A 21,372-nucleotide genomic window follows, 5' to 3' on the forward strand; every position below is an offset into this window, starting at 1 on the left:
AAGGACTGAACTCTGAAGGAGTGAAGGGGAGAAGATAGAAGGGGTAAATTTTTTTTTTTTTTAAAATTAAATTTAAAATTTTTAAATTAGAATTTTTAAAGCTAGACCAATAAAATTATAACACGTGGCATGTTACCTTGTTTAACCAGTTTTTAACAGGTAAAAACTCATTTAATGAAAATATCCTATAAAGCTTAACTTATTTTAAGTTAATTAAAAAGTTGACCTATTTTGAGTTAACTAATCAAAGGTTGACTTATTTTTAACAAATTTTTCTAAATAAATAAATAAAAATTGGATAGAGACAGAGTAACTTTTAGTTTCATTGAGTATTCTTTTTCTACAAGACAAATTACATTGCCGGAATGACTATGCCTTGACTGTTAGCCCATATTAATAGGTAGTCTTGGTAACTCCTAAATACATACCTTAATTCTTGCCCAAAGTATTGTTGATTTCCTTACAAAAAAAAAAAAAAAAAAAAAAAATTCTACCGTTTCACTTCTTTCAAAAAACAAAAAAAAAGTTTCTTCCTTTAAATTATCTACTCTAGCTCCAAAAACACTCTTATAATAAGCATGGGTTATTCGAGTTATGCTCTTCTACTCTCAGTTTGCCTGTGGTGGGTGTTGACAACACTCACCACCGGAGACGACGAAGCAGCGTCACCCCTAGTAATCAGCCCACACTGCTCAGCTAAGTGTGGAAATTTGAGCATTCCTTACCCTTTTGGTATTGAAGAAGGTTGTTACTATAAACCACCAAATTATGAAACATCTTCCTCCTTCAAAATCAATTGTAATAATGCCACTAACCCCCCAACTCCGATATTGTTGGAGATGGAGGTACTGAATATTTCAGTAGTAGAGGGTGTGTTACGCGCCAAATCAAATGTTTCTTACGATTGTTACAACCAAACTAGCCGAGTTCACAGTTGGTTGGAAAGGTTCAACTTGGGAACATTTACACTATCTAGCCCCGAAAACATGTTAGTTGCTATAGGGTGCGACACCACAGCCTCATTTTCGGGGTTTCGAGTTGGATTAAAATATAAAACTGGATGCTCGACAAACTGTGTAGAACCAGATGATGTGATCAACGGTGAATGTTCCGGGGTTGGGTGTTGCCAAGCCTCGATTCCCTCTGGAGTTAACAACGTTACAGTGCAAGTAGAGAGTCCTAGCAATCGTACTTCTGTCAATGGTTTTAACCCGTGTAATGTTGCATTTCCGGTGGCAAAAGACGCGTTTATATATAATGAAAATTATTTAGGACGGTCTATGGAATACTACCAAGCCTTGGCGGTTCCTGTAGTATTTAATTGGACTGTTGGACGAGACAATTGCTCTGTGGCGAAAGTGGATGGAGGCTGCTTATGTAAAGGAAACACAGAGTGTTATGATCCGATGCGGGAATTGGGGTATCGCTGCCGATGCATAGAAGGTTACTCTGGCAACCCTTACCATCCTCTTGGATGCATAGGTATTAAAAAAAAATTGTCCTTTCCACTTCTTAGGCTATACAGTATTTGTTTATCTAAATTTATCTAAATTTGTCTGATCTGTTCAGTTCATCTTATATTTGCTGAATTAAAATTATTTTAATTGAAATGAAATGATTTTTGATGAACTGAAATAAATTTTACTGAAGTAAAATTATTTTTAGCGATTCTCTATTATAATTATTCTTATACTTATGGTTATTGATTTTTTACTGTTTTTATTTTTTTTATTTTTTATTTTTATTTTTTTACTGAAGTGAACTTTTATTTTACTAAACTGAAACTATTTTTACTAAAGTTAAATTATATTTAAATTAAAATAATATTGCTAAATGTAGTTAAATTATTTATACTCTATATTATTTTATATGAATTAGCGTGCTTTCTGTGTGGCTGGCCACACCACGTGGCCACTTGTAAAAGAATAAATTAATCCTTATAACAATGATCGAGTAACCCCTATAATTCTAATCGAGTAACCCTTAAATAATACACTAACCGAGTAACCCTTATAATATTAACTAATTAACCTATGTAAAATTATAAATAATCGAGTAACCCTTATAACACTAACGAAGTAACCTTATGATCGTTGGCCACACCCCATATAAGAATTTGTGTATATGAACTTATCTCAAATTGTGTATAAAAACTTTTTTTTTGTGAACTTATTAATTTAGGCCATGTTGTTCTTTTCACCTTATTAATATAAATATTCAATAAAAGTAATTTAAGTTCACTAAAATAATGTTAAATTCATTAAAAATAAGTTCGATTCGGTAAAATATTTTAAGTTTTGTAATAATAATTATTTCTCAGTAAAAATAAGTTATAATTACTAAAAAAATCATAGAATTAGAAAATAACACCACAATTTTCTCAAAAACTGGATTATAACACCACAAATTTTCAAACTTTTATCATAACACCACCAAAAAATTGGATTTCACCACCATCTAACGGCTTTTTAGATGGAATCCATTAAAGAGACCCACAATGGACACATGTCAATACGACATTGGTTTTTTAAAAAATTAATTAAAAACAAAAATAAAAAAAAAAGAGAAAAACCCCTAAACCCTAACCCAGCCACCAGCCCCACCACTGCCGGCCGTGCTTCCACCGCCGGAGACCCCCACTATCGCCGGAAACCTTTCCGTCATCAGCGAAATCACCGGACATCACCCCTACCGACATTAGCCCCCCGCAAATCACCTTCCCCCTTCCCTCTCCCCGCAAAATCACCCCCACCACCACAGCCTCTCGCAAAAACCGCCTAGCCCCTTTGCCCCCTCCCCGAAAACCCCCCGGGCGTAATCGACCTTCGAAGCCCTAAATCTTTTGTTTTTTTAGACCACCAGCAAGGCGCCAAACCTTGAAACACCCCAATCGTAGCCTTGATTTGGTTTGGGTTTCGGTTTTTGGGTACGGGTTTGGGTGGGTTCAGGTGAGGGTAAGGGTGAGAGGGGGAGGCGGATGGTTCGCCGCTAGCAAAGGGTGGATTCGTGGGTTTGGAATGAGGTGGTTCGTCGTCGCCGGCAAGGTGCACGGAGTTGTGTGGATCGCGTCTAGGTGCTGGATTCGGTGGTAAAGTACGATGGTCCGGGTGCATGGATACCGACGGTAAGCGGGATGGGATGGACAGGAGGCTGCCAGCGGTGAGGGTGGAGGTTAAGGTGGTGGCTGGGTTAGGGTTTGTGTTTTGTTTTTTTTAAACTAATAGGAATAGTGACACGTGTACTAGGTGGACCCCACTAACAAAAATCCGTCAGATGGTGGTGAAATCCAATTTTTTGGGTTTTTTTTTTTTTTTTTTTTTTTTGTGGTGTTATAATAAAAGTTTGAAAATTTATGGTGTTATAATCTAATTTTGAGAAATTTGTGGTGTTATTTTCTAATTTTTCCTTAAATTTAATGAGCAAATATAATATCGATCAATCAATAAAAATAAATTTTACTTAGTAAAATTAATCTCTTAAAATAATAAGGACGTGACAAGAGCAAAGCCTTACTCAAGAGACTATACATATATTTTCTGAATAATCTTAGTTTCAATTAAACCAGGATCAAGAAAGAAGATCTTCTTTATTTTTATGTCATATTTGTTACACTTGTATAACGGGTGTTTCGCTTTGCATTTCATTAGACATCAACGAGTGCAAGGAAGCAAATGATTGTGAGAAACCAGAGTATTGTTTTAACAAAGTTGGGAGTTATTATTGCAAATGTCCAAGGGGGTACCGTGGGAATGGGACCAAAACTAATATTTGCATTCCTAAAAGAAAGGCTTGGGTCATACCAGTTTTGATTACTGCAGGTATGGAACAAATTTATGTCCTTAATTGTAGGGTTTGTTTGTTGGCATCGTGTTTTATATTCATTTTTCTGATTTTTCTAAAACAAAAAACCAAAAACACAAAAAATAAGAAAAAGATGCTTCCATTTTTTCTGTTGTCAACTTTCAAATTTATTGATTTTATTTAATAAGTTTGACTAATTTTTAATTCATTATATGACATATATTATATGATTTTGAAAAAAAAAAAACCAAAAACAAAAAACTACATCAATACCGGCCACACATACCCTTAGTTATTTTTTTGAGGAAAGAGGGCTTAATTCATAACTTAAACGGTTTCAAAGTTTGTTTGGCTTCCCATGGGATCGCCTAAAATTACATCCCGGAGGGAATCATCCCTTTCTAGCATAACTAAGTCCTTGTTCAAAACATCATTACAAACATCAGGTGGATAGTCTATATTACATAAGTGATTCAAAATACATAGATTTTTTCTTGCATCTTTTGCCAGGATGTCTGCTACTCCATTCTTCCCTCTTTCATTATAGTACAGCTTGACCTCAGGTAGAAGTTGCAGCTATTGTATGCAATAAATTAAATTACTGGTTAGAACATGGATAAGGTTGTTGTCATTTATCACTTCTACTAGGGATTTGTTGTCAGATTCCAAGATGCATTTTGTCCATCCTCTTTGTTGTAACCAGACAAAAGCAAGGTATAGATCGAGCTTGTAATTCTGCATCTTATGCTGTTGTTGAGAATCCCTTCCATTGGAAAGCGCTTCTCCAAGTGCCTTTCTCATCTCTTTAAATTCCTACAGAGCATGTCTCTTTGGTACTACATATGAAAGAAGCATCTAAGTTTATTTTTAAGAAGGAATGACCGAATGAGGGGGGGATCCCATGCTGAAGCTTTAGGCTCTCTTCTAGTGTCATGGCTTTTTGCCGAGTAAAACCATTCACTAGTAGCCCAAATGCACTAGGATGTAGATTTTTGTAAGGAGATGTTTGTTTTAGAAAAAATCCATAGATTTCTTCTTTTTCAAATGTACCAAAGAGCAAAGCAGAATAGAATGTTCCAAGGAATAATGCTATTATGAGAAGGGGTTTTGGAAGTGAGGTTTCTTTGGATCCATAATTGAATGGGTTCATTGATGTTTTTGATGAAGGAATAGGTGGAGGTTTCATTGATGTTTCTGATAATTGAATGTGAGGCTTTAATACATGACCAGAAGATATGATCAACAGATTCTTCTACAAATTGACAGAAGATACATGAATTTGACTGGAAAGCCTTTCTGAGAAAAAGATTTGAAGAAGTAGGTAATCTTTTCCATAGCAATTGCTAGATAAAGAGGTTTATTTTTGGAATAGTCTTAGCCTTCCACAAGCAATCACTACCAGAAAAAAGCTCATTTTTGACAGAATCGGTTGTCGGAAAAGCTTTTGTAGGAAAAACGTCTTTTGCAGATGGAAATTCCGTCGGAAGAGGTTTTCCGGCACCTGAAAAGTCCATCGGAAAGTTACGACGGACACAGTTCGGTCGGAAAGTTCCGAGGAAAATTCCGTCGAAAAATGTTTTAATTAAATTAAAAAAAATACGTCGCACCACCACTGACACGACGTATCACCACCGACAACCCCTAATTAACCCTAACCCCAACATCAGACCACCGCCACTACCTTCTACATCAGACCACCACCATTACCACCTACATCAGACCACCACCACTCCATCAGACCCTAACTAACCCTAACCCTAAGACCAGACTATCAGACCGCCACTCTCCCCACCTGATCCCTAAACCCACCTAAGCCCATATCCACCACAAACCCAGCACCACCACCACCGAACCCTAAACCAGTCCCAACTTACCTAACCTTGACCGAACACTAACCCAAACCCTGACCGAACCCATACCCAGATCCACCCACCTAAAACACCCAAACCCTGACCTAGCTCTACACCACACTTACCCGAACACAAACCACCCACCACCATCGCAGTTTCCTGACACAAACCACCCACCAATCCGCCCCCGCAATTCAACCAACATCACCATAAAATTAAAAAAAAAAATCTCAAAAACCAAATATAAGTAAGAAAAAAGAACATACCTTGAATTTCACCAACAAAACACTGAAATTGGCTTGATTTTGGGTTTAAAAGGTCAAATTCGACCATGAAAACTCTAGATCTACTGTTTTCATGGTCGAATTTGACATGAAAAACCTTACTTTGTTCATAAAATTAAAACCCAGTTGAGTTTAATGTTCATGCGTGAGAAGAAGAAACAGAAAAGAAAGGGGAAAAGGAGAAGAAGGGGCGAAGAAGAAGAAGAGGCAGAAGAAGAAGAAGGGAGAAGAGAGAGGAGGAGGGAGAAGGAGAAACGGAAAGAAAGGAAAAAGGAAAAGGGGCGGAGAAGAAGAGAGGAGGAGGGAGAAGAAGAAAAGGGAGAATGAGGGGAGGAGAGAGAAAGAGAGGAGAGAGAAGGAGAGGACAGACCGACAAAGAAGAGGAGAGAGAAGGAGAACGAGAGGATGAAAGAAGGAGAAGGGGGAAATTTGGGGCATTTTGGAATATAATTTCTGTTTGAAACCAACGAAGACTTAGCTTTCTTGCTATCAAATTTTCCCTTTTTTGTCAAGCTAAAGTTGAAGTCATTGCAGTTTGTGAGAGTGGTATTATCAATTCTAGAAAACAGATTGTCAAAAAGCTGAAATTCACTACTAAAATTCGGCCGATTTGCGACCGTTTTTCTACAATCGTCATGAAAACGGTCGCAAAATATGATATTTGCTACCAATTTGTACACGGTCGCAATATTGCAACCGTTTTTAAAGCGGTCGTAAATTTGCGACCGTTTTTGGGTTATAAAACGGTCGCAAAGGTATTTAAATATATTTTAAAAATAAAATACATGTGCAAAATAATTCAAAATTAAATTAATTTTGTTGCGACCGGTAGTAGCGGTCGCAAAATGCGACAATTAAGACCGTTTCTCAAATGGTCGCAAAATTACGACCGCTAATACCGTCGCAAAAGTGTTTTTTTTTTATTTAAAAAAAAAGGTATAAAAGAGGTCCACCCTAACCCTAATCAGTTGATAGCCGCTCTACTCTTTCTTTCCTCTCTCTCTTCTCACGCCTCTCTCCTCTTCTCCTCTCTCTCTTTCCTATTCTCTTCTTCTTCTCTTTCCTCTTCTCCTTTTCCCGATCTGTTTCCTCTTCTCCTTCTTCTCTTTCCTCTTCTCCCTGATCTCTTTCCTGTTCTCCTTCTCCTTTTAAAGAGTCCGGTGATGGCGAGTTCGGTGTTGGCGAGTTCGGTGATGGTGTAAACAAGTTAATGGTTTTTAAGGTCGAATTTGGCCTTATTAAACCAAATTTGAGGTAGAATCGAAGTTTGAGGTATGTTTTCGTGTTTTTGGTTTTTTTTGTTTCGTTTTTGGTTGATTTTCGTTTCTTTTTGGGTTTAATTTTGTTTTTTTGTTGATTTTTGGGTTTGATTTTCGAGTACCTTATGGATAATTTTGTGTTTTAATTTTCATTATTTTTTGGGTTTGATATTCGAAGTGAAATTGTTTGATTTTTGTTATTTTTGGATTTGATTTTCGCTAATTTTAGTTGGTTTAATTTTGTTTGATTTTCATGTTTAATTTTTTGTTAATTTGGTTTACGGGTGGCTTTAATTTTGTGGTGGCTGATTTGGGTTTCATGGGAAAGGGATGTGAATCCGAGGTGTGCTGGAGTTTTCGTGGTGGCTGGTGGTGTTTTCGAGGTGATTCGGGGTGGTTGGTGGTATTTTAGGGTAGGCGGTGGTGGTGGGTAAAGGTGGTTAGGGTGGGCAATGGTGGTGGGTAAAGGTGGTTTCGGTGGGTTGGTGAGGATGGATGTACAGGGGTGGGTGTGATTTTCTTTTCTTTTTTTTTTTAAAAAAATTTTTAGCGACGGCTTATGGCAGTCGCTGATTCCAATTTTGCGACCGCTGATTAAATCGGTCGCAATTATATATATTTGCGACCGTTTTTCAAACGGTCGTTGAATATTATAATAACGGTCGCAAAAAATAAGTGAATTGTAAAATTATATATGTTATTTTGGGCTATATAGTTTGAGATTTTAAAATAAGGGAATTATGTAAATAAGGACAAATAAGTAAATAAACATTTAGTTATTCGTGATATAATTGTCCAAACGCTATTTATAATAATTCTCTCAAATTTTTTAAAAGATAGAGATGCAAGGTGATAAATTAAGATTCGCTCCAATACTATTAAAGTACTACTCAAAATCTGATGTGCACCACTCATAAATTGCAGGCCTTAGCGCAATTTTTGGATTGACACTTTTGTTAGTTTTTGGGTGGTGGTTATACTCAGTGTCCAAAAACAGAAAAGTTATCAAGCAACAAAAGATAAATTTTGAGAGAAATGGTGGCTTGTTGCTTCAACAACAAATGTCTTCAGATGAAGGAGTTGTAGAAAGGATAAAAATCTTCACAATCAATGAGATAGAAAAATCCACTGACCACTTCAATGAAGATAGAATACTTGGACAAGGAGGTCATGGTACAGTTTATAAAGGAATGTTGAGTGAAGGAAGAATTGTAGCCATAAAAAAGTCTAATAAATTGGAGGAAGGCCAACGAGAAGAATTCATCAACGAAGTGGTTATCATGTCCCAAATTAATCATCGAAACATATTGAAGTTATTGGGATGTTGTTTGGAGACCGATGTACCATTATTAGTGTACGAGTTTATTCCCAACGGAACGCTTTACCATCATATTCATAATCCAAATGAAGAGTTTCCAATCACTTGGAAAATGAGGTTACACATTGCTTCTGATTCAGCTGGAGCACTTGCTTATTTGCATTCCTCAACTTCTACTCTCATCTTTCATAGGGACATTAAGTCTTCAAACATACTTTTGGATGAAAACTATAGAGCGAAGTTATCAGATTTTGGGTTTTCAAGATCTGTGGCTATTGATCAAACCCGTGTAGTTACTCGTGTCATGGGAACACCAGGTTACTTGGATCCAGAGTACTTTCAATCTCACCAATATACAGAAAAGAGTGATGTTTATAGCTTTGGTGTTGTCCTTGTTGAGATTTTGACGGGACAAAAGGCAGTACGTGCTGCATTTGAAGAGGATCGAAGTTTGATTTCATGGTTCCTTTCGCATATGGAAAACTCTTGTGTGCTTAATATCATAGATTCTCAAGTCCTACTGGAAGGCTCAAAGGAAGAGTTTTTAGCCATTGCTCACTGATTTGGGTAAAAATACCCTAGGCCAGTTGGCCCAATCAGAGTCCGCTACGTGTCACTGAAAGGGGCGCCACCTTGGACCTCTCAGGGAACGACACGTGCCAGACGGATAAAAGGACCTGGGATAGGCGGCTTTCAGGCCCAAATCCCGAAGTCTGCAAAAGCTGCGTGAGTATTCCCTAGGGCACGAAACCCTAGGGGGTGCACGTTTTTCGAGAAGCCTATAAATAGGAGATGACCTCCTCATTTGCGGCTACGTGAAACTCCTGGACCTTCAATACGTGAGATATACTCAGTGATTACTAATCATTGTTAGAACTGTCACTCTCAAGAGAACAGTACACCCGAGCTCGGAATCCGAGCAGATAACCCTTTACATTCCGCACCTTATTCTTCGGACTTAGACTAACTTAAGCTTCGGAGGCGGACCACCGACCATTCGGTGCTCCGTTGTTTTGCAGGTACAAGCATCCAAGCGAGCATCCAGTCTTAGTGTTGTAACTCTCCCAAGGGACTCAAAAAACCCCGAAACATTTGGCGCCGTCTGTGGGGAGAGTACCTCTAAGATGGCCTCTTTGGAAACTGTACCCATTTCTATAACTAATCGGCCTCCAGAAACCAATCGACCACTGGAGACTAATCAGCCACCAGAGACCAATCGGTCCCTGGACGAAGTGTTGGTCCAGACGGACCATGATTCAGGTGACGACGGTGACGTCGAAACTTATACTGCTAAAGATGGGTCCCTCATCTCCAGGCGCATCCGCAGCAAGGAAAAGCGGGAGCGCCCTCACTCTCAGAATGCTCCGAGCAAACCAGCCGGACATTCAAAGAAGCCGTCTGATTCTACCCATGCGGAAGGGTCAGACCCAGTAACCAGAGACGAGCTCATGAAGCTTGTGAGCACTCTCCGTGGTGAGATAAAACAACTCACCAACAAGAAGTCGGCTACTCCTGCCAAGGAACAGTCGGCCAAGAAGTCAGCCCAAACGGGCAAGAACAAATCAATCAGGGACCGACAGCCGACTCCTCATCCCAAGGACACGGCTCGGCCTCAGTTTGACCTTTCAAGACTCCGTTTCCCAGAAACGGTTGCAAGAAAAGCCATTCGGCATGTTCAGCCGAAGGGTAACAAGAAAACATTCTCTGATGCTCGACATTACATCGAGCAGAAGAGGAATGAGTTTTCAGAGTCGGCCTCAACGTCGACTTATCACGACAGCTCCAGGCATACCTCGTTGGGGTATTCACAATCTTTGCATGAGACTCCAATAAGCAGCCCCCTGGTTCAAGTTGGACCTCATGTCATCCAGCCGGCTCAGTACATGGCTCAGGCATTGTACCAAACGCCTGCTCAACCTTACATCCAGCCTGCTTTCTTTGGAGGACAGGCGGCATGCGGCTATCAGCCCATGGACTGGCAGCTTAGGCTGCAGCATCTTGGAGACCAACCCTCTGCTTTCTCTAAGGAAATAACCGACGCCGAACAGCCGGCCAAGGTTAAAAATGTGTTGGTAGGAACCTATGATGGGACTACCAACCCCGAAGACCACCTGCTAGCATACACCCACCTCATGTATTTACAAGGGCTGGATGATGCCGCATGGTGTCGCTGCTTTCCAGCCACGCTGAAGGGCATAGCCCAACAGTGGTTTGGCAACTTGCCGGCTGGTTGCATTAATAGCTTCAAGACGCTTGCGTTCTTGTTTGCTTCCAACTTCTCTATGAACATCCCTGCCAAGAAAACAAGCCTTGATCTTGGCAATGTACAGCAGGGAGATAGAGAAGGCTTGCGTTCTTACGTCAGGCGGTTCAATCTGGTACGAATCCAGATCCATGGGCTATCTGACGAGGTCGCCTTCACAGACTTTTTCAAGGGTCTGAAGGACGGTTCTACCTTCAAGTATGAACTCGTTCGAAAGCAAATTTTCACTCTGCAGGGAGCGCTGCGAGAGGCGGAAGCCTATATACAGGCGACTGAGCTCTGCTCCTCCAACAAACAGTCGGACTCTAAGAGGTCCGACCGACAGAAGGAGAGTCGGCCTGCTCAGTCGGCTCCCAAGCCAGAAGAGAGCAAAAAGAAAAAGCAAGTCTGGGCCGTTGATAACTCTGATCAGCCGGCCCAGAAGAAGAAGAAAGAGTGGAAACCGTATGTCCCAAGGTACGAATTCCACAAGGACTGCTGCTCCATCTTGATGGAAATCAAGGACCGGCTGACTCTTGAGAAGCCGACTCCAATGAGAGGTTCCATTGAAAATCGGAACAAAAATAAACATTGCCACTTCCATGAAGATGTCGGTCATGACACCAACGACTGTTTCAGCCTCAAGCGAGAGCTTGACCGTCTGGCCGACAAAGGACAGCTAAAGTCCTATGTGAAGTCTAAAGTGACTTCAAAGGCGAATCAGGGGCAGTCCAAAAAGAAGGCTCCCCAGCCGACTGTTAGTACCGACATCGATGAAGATCCGGTATATACCATAGCAGGCGGATTCGCCGGGGGTGGCCCGACCATTCGGGGCACCAAGGATCATCTGAAAAGGATGATCCATTCTGTTGAAGAGGGAGAGGCGGCAGGCACATCCGCCTTCCCCGAGGTCATCATCACCGAACAGGACAGAGGCAAAGTCCGTCGGCCGCATGATGACCCTGTGGTCATTGAATGTAAAGTGGCCAACCAACTGGTTGGTCGAATCTTGATCGACACAGGCAGCTCCTCTGATCTCATCAGCCTCAAATGCTTGTCCAATCTCAAGTACAAGCCAGACAGCATGATGGAGGTTTCTCACACCCTTGTAGGGTTTGGGGGAGGACTCGTGCACCCAGTCGGACGGATAGATTTGCCCATCCGGCTGGGGCAAAAGGGAAACGGCCGGCATATGACCATCCGTTTCCTCGTGGTTGAAGAGCTTACTGCCTACAACCTCATCTTTGGTCGACCCACTCTTAACGAGTGCAAGGCTGTCATCATTCCTGCCCTCATGCTCGTTAAGTATGAGAGGGATGATGGCACAGTCGGCTCCCTTAATGGGGACCAGAAGACAGCTCGGGAGTGCTATCTCTCGGATGTCAAGCCCGCGGCCGCAGCAGCCGTCCGAGGCAAACAAACAGTCGACCTTGATGATGACAAAGACCAAGCGGCCCCACCAGCTGAGAAAAAGAGAAAAATTGATCAACTGGTAGCGGTCAAAAAAGAGAAAAAATAGCAATTACTGACCGGGGAACGGTCGGATGATCTCCGTCCCCAGCCGACTGGTGAACACATTGATATCCCTCTGGATGACGCTCGGCTAGAGCGGACTGTTAAGGTAGGGACGGTTGCATTTGCTAAGCTAGGTGACAGTTTGCACCAGCTTCTGAAAGTATTCAAAGACACCTTTGCCTTTGAAGTAGAAGAGATGCCTGGCATAAGCCCGGATCTCGCTGTCCACAAACTAGCCGTAGATCCTAAAAAGAAGCCTATTCGGCAAAAGAAAAGAAATCACGGCGAAGAAAGAAGTCAGGCGGCAGCAGTTGAAGTTAAAAAGCTGCTGGACGCCAAGTTCATTCGGCCATGCAACTTCCCTGATTGGGTAGCTAACGTTGTGTTAGTAAAAAAGCCGAATGGTACTTGGCGGATGTGTGTTGACTACACCGACCTGAACAAGGCATGTCCGAAGGATAGTTATCCATTGCCAAAGATCGACAGTCTGGTCGATTCAACAGCCGGACATGCCCTGATGAGTTTTATGGACGCCTATTCAGGCTTCTACCAGATTCCCCTGTGGAAAAAAGATCAAGAAAAGACGGCATTCGTCACTGATCAGGGGTTGTTATGTTATACTGTGATGCCGTTTGGCTTGAAGAATGCGCCTGCTACTTTCCAACGAATGATTAATACGGTCTTCATTAATCAGATTGGGAGGAATGTAGAAGCATACATTGATGACATGATAGTCAAATCCAAACTACAAGTGGATCACCTCACTGATCTCCGAGAAACATTCGCCACACTCAGGCGGCACAAGGTCATGCTAAATCCAAAAAAGTGTGTCTTTGGTGTTGAGTCTGGGAAGTTTCTCGGATTCCTGATTGATCAAAGGGGAATAGAGGCCAATCCTGAGAAAATACAGGCGGTCATCGACATGCAGTCGCCCCGTACTGTGAAAGAGGTTCAAAAGCTTACAGGTTGTCTGGCGGCCCTGGGGAGATTCCTCAGTCGGTCAGGCGATAAGTGTCTCTACTTTTTCCAAGCAATCAGGAAGAAGACTAATTTTGAATGGGGTGGTGATGCAGAGGCGGCCTTTCAAAAGTTAAAAACTCATTTGCACTCTTTGCCGAGGCTTGTTAGCCCTTTTCCCAAAGAGACGCTCTTCATGTATCTGGCCGTCTCAGATCATGCCCTCAGCGCTGTTCTCTTAGCTGAAAGAGACGGCACTCAGCTCCCAGTCTATTTCATCAGCCATGTTCTCAGGAACGCTGAGCTTCGGTACCCCATGGTTGAAAAGTTTGGTCTTGCTCTCTACATGGCCATCAAGAAATTGAAACCTTACTTCTTGGCACATGCGGTAGTGGTCTATACTGACCAGCCGATCAAGCGGCCTCTGACAACCTTGGAGTCTTCTGGACAAATGCTCAAATGGGCGATTGAAATGCAAGGATTGGAAATCACTTACGAACCCAGGAAAGCAATAAAGGGGCAAGCATTCGCCGATTTTATTGTGGAAATGACAAGGCCGGCTGCTCCGGATGATACTAGTCAGGTTTGGAAAGTGTATGTGGACGGGAGCTCCACTGCGAACGGCTGTGGTGCAGGGATTATCTGTCAGTCTCCTGAGGGGGACAAATTTGAATATGCACTACGGTTCAAGTTCCAGGTCTCTAATAATGAGGCCGAATATGAAGCCCTGCTTGCTGGCATTCGGTACTGTAAGGCAGCAGGGGCAAAGAAAATTGACGCCTGCTCAGACTCTCAATTGGTCGTACTCCAAGTCAATGGAACGTACGAGGCCACTCATCCGGCCATGATAAAATATCTGCAGGCGGTCAAGGCTGAAGTTGGGACACTTGAAGAATTTACACTAAGTCAAGTGCCCAGGTCTTCTAACCATCAGGCGGATGCCTTGTCCAAGCTAGCATCATCCGCCTCTTGTGAAACGCCTCGGTCAGTCTTCTGGGAGGTCATGGAAAAAAGAAGTATCTCTGAAGAAGACCCCATTGGAGTTCTTGACCGAAGCTCAACCTGGATGGACAGCATCCGGACTTACCTTACAGACGGCAAGCTCCCTGACTCACCACAGGAGGCGGCTGTTTTGAAAAAACGAGCGGCTAACTTCGAGTTGCGACAAGGAGAACTCTTCAGGGCTGGTTTTCTGAAGCCTCTGTTGAAGTGTGTTACCCCTGAGAAGGGTAAGGAAGTCCTCGAAGAGTTGCATGCAGGATTCTGCGCCTCCCATATAGGGGGCCGATCCCTTGCTGCCAAAGCCAGGCGGCTTTACTTCTGGCCTACACTGGAGTCGGATGCAATGGAGTTGGTGAAAAAATGTGACAAATGTCAAAAATTTGGCAAGCTCATTCATCGTCCGGCTACAGACCTGTCGGCCATCCACAGCCAAATACCCTTTGCCAAATGGGGCATGGACATTCTGGGGCCATATACAGCCGCACCAGGCGGCAAGCGCTACATATTGGTGGCTGTGGATTACTTTACTAAGTGGGTAGAGGCGGAGGCGGTCAAAAACATTAAAACAAAAGATGTTATTTCCTTCATCTGGAGAAACATAATCACTCGTTTCGGGGTGCCCATGTCTATGGTTTTTGACAATGGTCCTCAATTTGAGACGCCTCAACTCAAGACTTGGCTGGGAAACCAAGGGATCTCTAGCTTTTTCGCATCAGTCGGCCGGCCTCAAGCAAACGGCCAGGTCGAGGCCTTTAACAAGTTAATCTTAGACGGAATTAAAAAGAAAATTGAACGGGCTGGTGGCCTTTGGGCGGATGAATTACCACACGTCCTCTGGTCCATCAGGACGACTGCTAAAGGGGCAACTGGAGAGACCCCATTCCTTATGGTGTATGGTGCAGAAGTTGTCTTGCCCATTGAACACTATGAGCCGACTCTTCGAATCATGTTGTATGATGAGGAGGCAAATTGGGAGGCCATGCGTCTAGCATTGGACTCACTACCAGAGCGCAGGGGCAATGCTGCCTTGCGCCATGAGATATACCGTCTGAGAATGACTCGGACTTACAACAAAAGAGTACACAAGCGTCCTCTCAAAGTGGGGGACTTTGTGCTACGAAAAATGGAAGCAGTCGGTAGGGCGAATGAGCAGGGAAAGCTAACCCCAAATTGGGAAGGCCCCTACCGAATCTATGAGGAAATAAGAGACGGCAGGCAGCTGCCCAGAACTTGGAATGTAGACAACTTGAAAAAGTACTACTTCTAAGTACGAATGTAAATGCTTCAATTTTGTTATCTCAAAGGTTTGTTAATGAGAATATGTTTCCCTTTTTCAAACTTTTATTATTTTCAGCACCGTCTGTACCAGCTACAGACGGCCAATATGTTTGAAAGGCGTCTGTCTCAACAGCAGACGTCCCAAACCCTTTGAAGGAGCCGATTGTTCTAAACAGTCGTTCCTACGAAATTTTATTAAGTTTATACCAACATTTACTTAATCAATTACGAGGCCTAAGGCCAGATATATATATAAAAAGAGACCGAATGGTCACAGTCTGCTCCAACATGAGTATGACCGTCTGCTCCAACATGAGTCAGATAACCGGCGACGCCCATTTGGGTGAATTCGTCGAGGAGAAGCATCTCCCATTTGGGTGGCACATTGCTCTACGAATATACAAGCGGCCCAACCGAATGCTAAGGCAGCACTCGCAGTCGTTTGTTTTAATCGAAAGTGAAATCTAAAAGGCCAAAATTTTCTATCTGTTCTAGCACAGTTCGGAAATGGTCACTGTTTCATAAGTAGAGGCTAACCGAGGCATAAAGCCGGATGCGCCTGTTTTAGCTCAGGGGCAAAACAGGCGGAATTTTTTTTTAAAATGCGTTAAGTTAACTACTTAGCACTTATTTGAGGCTATCAGCCGGATGCCGCCTGATCCCTACCTATGGGGCAAGACAGGCGGATGAATTATTTTAACGAAAATGAGTTAAGTCCCAGACTTAACACTTTAATCTCAATGAGGCCAATGGCCGGATGTTCCTGTTTTTGCTTATGGGGCAGAACAGGCGGGGATTTTTCCTTAGCATAACAGCTAAGCTGGAAATTTGAGTTCTGTTCGAGCCAATGGCCGAATGAACACTTATTTTTGCCAAATTCTGGATGGACGTCTGCCGCGTGGTTTGGGGCAATCACCATAGTGATTGATTGACTTAGAAACCATGAATACTCTTATAAGTATCAATAATTTCCAAGTCAATCAATCTCATAAACCGAAACCACTCGACATCCGTCCAGGGGCAAGAACATTCGCATGGTATACAGGTTATAATACTTAGCCAAAAAACATGCAAAAATTTCAAACAATTCAAAGGGCAGAATGAAAAAACTTCAGCCAAATGGCCGAATGATTCAAATTAAAAATGACCAATCGCCACCAGACGATTGGTTAAATTGTTACCTGGCAAAGCCAGGGAAATTGTCAGATTACCCGACCCCTCGGTCGGTAAAGAAACATAAATACTCGGCACACAGGCCGGAAAAGCAAATACATGGCCATTCGGCCGCAGAAACAGAATAAAAAGCTTAAGTGATCAGGGGAGAGCCTCTTCATTGGCAGCCGGCCTGTTGTCCTTCGGCTGCTCTTCATCATCTTTCTCTCGCTCCTCCGCCTGATCTCCCTTCTCCTCTCCAGAGGACGACTCCTCAGAAGAGTCGGACCCAGAGCCCTCAGCAGCCTCGGCCTCAGCATCAGCCTTGGAAGCTTCTTCCATCTCCTCAAGGAGGCGATCGTCGAGAGCTTTGCTGAGCTCATCAAACTTGGACTTCCAAATCTGATAGTCCGAGCCTGGCTGAACAGCCGCCCAAGTGTCCCGCATGATGATCTCATTGTCCCTGATCATTTGTTTGACCAGTTCAGATCTCTCTTGCTCGGCACGGGACTCGAACTTGGTCCTCAGCTGGAGCTCCTGGTTGGTGAGTTTATGCTCCAGGCGGCTCACCCTATTCTGGGCCCTTTCGGCCTCATCCTTGGCATCCTGAAGGGGCTCGAGCTCCGCCTTAAGGGATTTGATCTCCTTCTTGAGGTTGGAGACCTGAAGGCGGGTCGAGTCCAGATCCTTCTTCACCTGCAGATTGGCCTCCGACTGCGAATACATCATATCAAGCGTCAAAAATTCATTCTGAGCAATATCAAATTGAGCCCTATCCAAGGCGGACTCGGCCTGAGCCTTAGCAGCTTTTACCTCTTTGGACTTCTCCTTGAGGGGTTTTCCGAGCCCTTGGACGCGCAGCATGGCCTGCAAAAAGAAGCCGGATGGTTAAGAATCAGGCGGATAAAAGAGAAAGACGAATGTTAAGGCAAGGCTAAGTTTATACCTCACAAAGGTTCCCTAGAATACCATCAAGGTCTAGGGTGCCGACTCCTCTGACGGATGCTTTATCATCCGGATCAATTGCCCTCAGCATGGACTTGGCCATTTGAACTACAGTCGGCCTCTGTATGGGAACTGCAAGAAGAAAAAGTTAGAAAAATACTCAAGTATGGATAACTTGAAGAAAGGAAAAGGGGACGAATGGTTCTTACCATCTTCCTCATCCACCTCCTCTTCCCCCATAACCCTCTTCTGACCGGTAGAAGAGGCGGGCCTTTTCCCCAAAAGCCTCTCCTTACCGGATGAAGAGGGGGGCTTTTCCCCCAGAAACCTCTTCTCACCAGCAGGGGCGTCTGAGGGTCTCTTGGGCTTATGAGCAACGTGCTTCCGGCCGCCTTTGCCGGATGCGCTCACATCACCCGCCCTAGTCTTTTGGAGCTTAGGGTCGGATGGTTTGGACGGGGATTTGGAGGAGGTACCCTGTGTCATTGAAGACAAAACAAAGGTCAGTAAACATTCGGCAAAGGATAAGCATTAATCAGAAAAATGCCAAGTACAAAATCGCACCCCTGGGGTACCGGCTGGTTGCTGCTCTCCCACCCTTGCAGTGGTGGCTTCCGTCCTGTTAAGGACGTTTGATCTGTATCTGGCAGCAGATACAGCCGCCTTCCTGGAGGCCGAGAGTTTCTCCATTGCTTTGTCTGCAAAAAAGAATCAAGTGTTAAGACACATTTAACAAGTGAAGACAAGCAAAATAAATATGGCATATTAAACAGACGACCGACTACCTCTCGGCATCTCAGTACTTAGCCCACAAGCGGCCAAGAACGTCCCTTCCTCAAACCATTTGTACAAAGGGAGATAGCATTGAGGGGTGACTTCCTTGTCCCCCTCATCATTCGTCTTCACAGACACGGTGAACAAACCCGCGTCCATGATCTCCTCCTTTGCTCGTCTAGGAAGAGCTGGCAATGCACTCCTGCCTGCTAGGAGAGGTGGATCCTTGTTCCACCTGTTATACTTTTGGTTCAGGCGGCGGTCGGCAGTTTTGACTATGTAGAACTTAGTTCTCCAGTCTTTCCACTTGTTCTCTTTGCCGACAGCCATCATGTACCCCTTGCATGTAGTCAAGGTGTACCAGCCCTCGCCACCCCTAGCAGGCGCCCTGCTAAGATAATGCATGTGGGCGAATGCTTCAAAGCTCGCTTCCACTTCCAGCATCTCGCAGGCGGCAACGTACCCCAGAATATTGATCCATGAATTGGGTACGAGTTGCCAGATACCAAGTTGGTATCCATCCAAAATCCTCTCCACGGCCGGGTGGAGAGGGAAGCGCAAGCCAGCCTGAAAGGCCGCCTCATAACAACCGAATGCTTGGTCTTCATAGCTGGCCATACTCAGCCAAGTAATGGTGTCGTCCTTATTGGGGACGCACAAAGTGAAGCCATGGCCCAGAACAACCTTACGCTTAAAACTTGTAAGGCCGTTTACCATGGTGTTCCGCCTGCTCTGCGGAACATGATGATAGTAGGGGGCTTTCTCCAAGCGCTTGGAAGCGCTCGGCTCGGCCCAGGATTCCCCCCTCTCAACTGCCAAGGACTCCCTGGCAGCATCTATTCTGGTCCTTGCCTCCCCTGAAGAGGCAGAGGCATTATCTGAAGAAGATGACGAGGCCGACTCGTCATCAGAACTGTCATTAGAGCTAAGGGACTGCCGACTGGTGCCAGCAAGGTCCTCCCTTAGACTCTCTTCCGGCGCCTGTTCAGAAGGCCCGACTGCATAGGTTTCATCTGCCTCCTCTAGTATCCTATCACTAGGAGTACCGCTTGAAGAGGGCGAATGGTAATAAGTAGGGGTAGGAGGAAGATAAGAAGGGCTATCAGGGTGTTCCGACACCTCACTTCGAGGCACCCTCATTGAGCCGTCAGAATAAAGAGTTGAACCATCCGACGGGAAAAAAGATCCATCGAAGTTGGGTTTTCTTGCTGTTCTTTTCGTTCTGGCCATCGTGTCCTGCACAGACGCGAAACCAGTCGGATTCGGAGAAGTTCGCAAAGCACAGTCGCTGGTCAAGCAGTCGGCACTGCAAGTTCTAGATTCAGCCGTCCCCGGTGACCGGCTGATCACTATCCTATACTGTGCCGCATGCGATTGGGAAACCATTTTTTCGAAAACAAAGAAAAAATGAGAAATAAAAGAAGAAACAGGCGTTACCTTTAGAAGAAGGGTGAAGAGACGCTTGGTTAGCTGAGAACTATCGGACAGCGGGCCGAGTGTCGGATGCTTGAGAACTAAGAAACACTTAGGGAATTTTGAGATTCTTAAAGTCAAAAGTCATGGATTCTCCAAAGATTCGCAAAGGTGTAAAAGATTCGGGGGTGAAAACTTTCTATTTATAGAAGGGTTAAAAACCCTAAAACTTTCCCTCCACAGTAACTATTCAAAATCCGACCAGTCGGATGCAACACGTGGCAAGCGCGTGTCACCTGTGAGGGGCAAATGATTTGGGTAAAAATACCCTAGGCCAGTTGGCCCAATCAGAGTCCGCCACGTGTCACTGAAAGGGGCGCCACCTTGGACCTCTCAAGGAACGACACGTGGCAGACGGATAAAAGGACCTGGGATTGGCGGCTTTCAGGCCCAAATCCCGAAGTCTGCAAAAGCTGCGTGAGTATTCCCTAGGGCACGAAACCCTAGGGGGTGCACGTTTTTCGAGAAGCCTATAAATAGGAGATGACCTCCTCATTTGCGGCTACGTGAAACTCCTGGACCTTCAATACGTGAGATATACTCAGTGATTACTAATCATTGTTAGAACTGTCACTCTCAAGAGAACAGTACACCCGAGCTCGGAATCCGAGCAGATAACCCTTTACATTCCGCACCTTATTCTTCGGACTTAGACTAACTTAAGCTTCGGAGGCGGACCACCGACCATTCGGTGCTCCGTTGTTTTGCAGGTACAGGCATCCAAGCGAGCATCCAGTCTTAGTGTTGTAACTCTCCTAAGGGACTCAAAAAACCCCGAAACACTAACCTTGCAAAACAATGTTTAATCTTGGATGGAAAGAGAAGACCGACCATGAAAGAAGTTTGGTTAGAGATAGATAGGATTTTGTCTCTACATGTGCCACATATAAATGATCTTAACAAGCCAAAACCTGAGCAAGTGTTTGTTAAAAGGAGCAAGAGTGCGAACTCAAGCACATTTTCCTTAGGAAGTAGAGTATTAGATTCTGCCGAATTGTCTCTATTGTATAATCCTAGATGATTTATATTTCTTCTGCCTTTGATTTGGTGATTACTCTTGTACTTTTTATGACTCTTACTAAATGGATATTTAATGGGATTATGCTGTAAATCACTCTTGATCTTTTCATGACTCTTACTAATTGGATATTTAATGGGCTTATGTATTAAATTACTCTTGAACTTTTTATGACTTACAATTTAATTTAAAAAAAAAAAAAAAAACTTCACTACTATACATTTATATACAATATCCATCCAAGGGTGTAGGCGTGTAGCATCGTTGTTTCTTTTTAATCGGTTCTTGATTTAATCAGGTACGTTTATCATTGCACAACATTAGTATCTATAATTCCATTTCACGCAAAATAGTTGAATCAATAAGACTCTATATGATTATATTCTTTCTTTTATAGTTGTATGTTAACATAATTTAAAATTTCACTCATAAATTGGATGATTGTACAGAGAATAAAATAAAGTACAATCTCTATTATCTATTATCTATCTATCTATAACTTTA

The 21,372-nt window shown here is 43.4% G+C and overlaps 1 protein-coding gene across 2 annotated transcripts; it reads left to right on the top strand.

Annotated features, from left to right (window-relative positions):
• The first annotated feature begins 352 nt into the window (after nucleotides 1–352).
• On the top strand, nucleotides 353–20,928 carry LOC145581941 (wall-associated receptor kinase-like 8). 2 transcript variants are annotated; one of them, XM_081638981.1, is made up of 5 exons: nucleotides 353–1,482; nucleotides 3,648–3,818; nucleotides 4,969–4,989; nucleotides 8,146–9,066; nucleotides 20,633–20,928. In XM_081638981.1, the coding sequence occupies exons 1-5, from the start codon at nucleotides 579–581 to the stop codon at nucleotides 20,869–20,871; spliced, it is 2,256 nt and encodes a 751-aa protein (XP_081495107.1). In that variant the 5' UTR covers nucleotides 353–578; the 3' UTR covers nucleotides 20,872–20,928. The 2 variants fall into 2 exon arrangements, 1 of the variants encoding a protein (XP_081495107.1); XR_014099707.1 differs by lacking the exons at nucleotides 353–1,482; nucleotides 4,969–4,989; nucleotides 8,146–9,066 and having other exon boundaries at nucleotides 3,685–3,818; nucleotides 20,561–20,720.
• Nucleotides 20,929–21,372: the final 444 nt, after the last annotated feature.

Source organism: Chenopodium album, chromosome 15 (genome assembly GCF_948465745.1).
Source record: "Chenopodium album chromosome 15, dcCheAlbu1.1, whole genome shotgun sequence".
Classification (NCBI taxonomy): Eukaryota; Viridiplantae; Streptophyta; class Magnoliopsida; order Caryophyllales; family Amaranthaceae; genus Chenopodium; species Chenopodium album.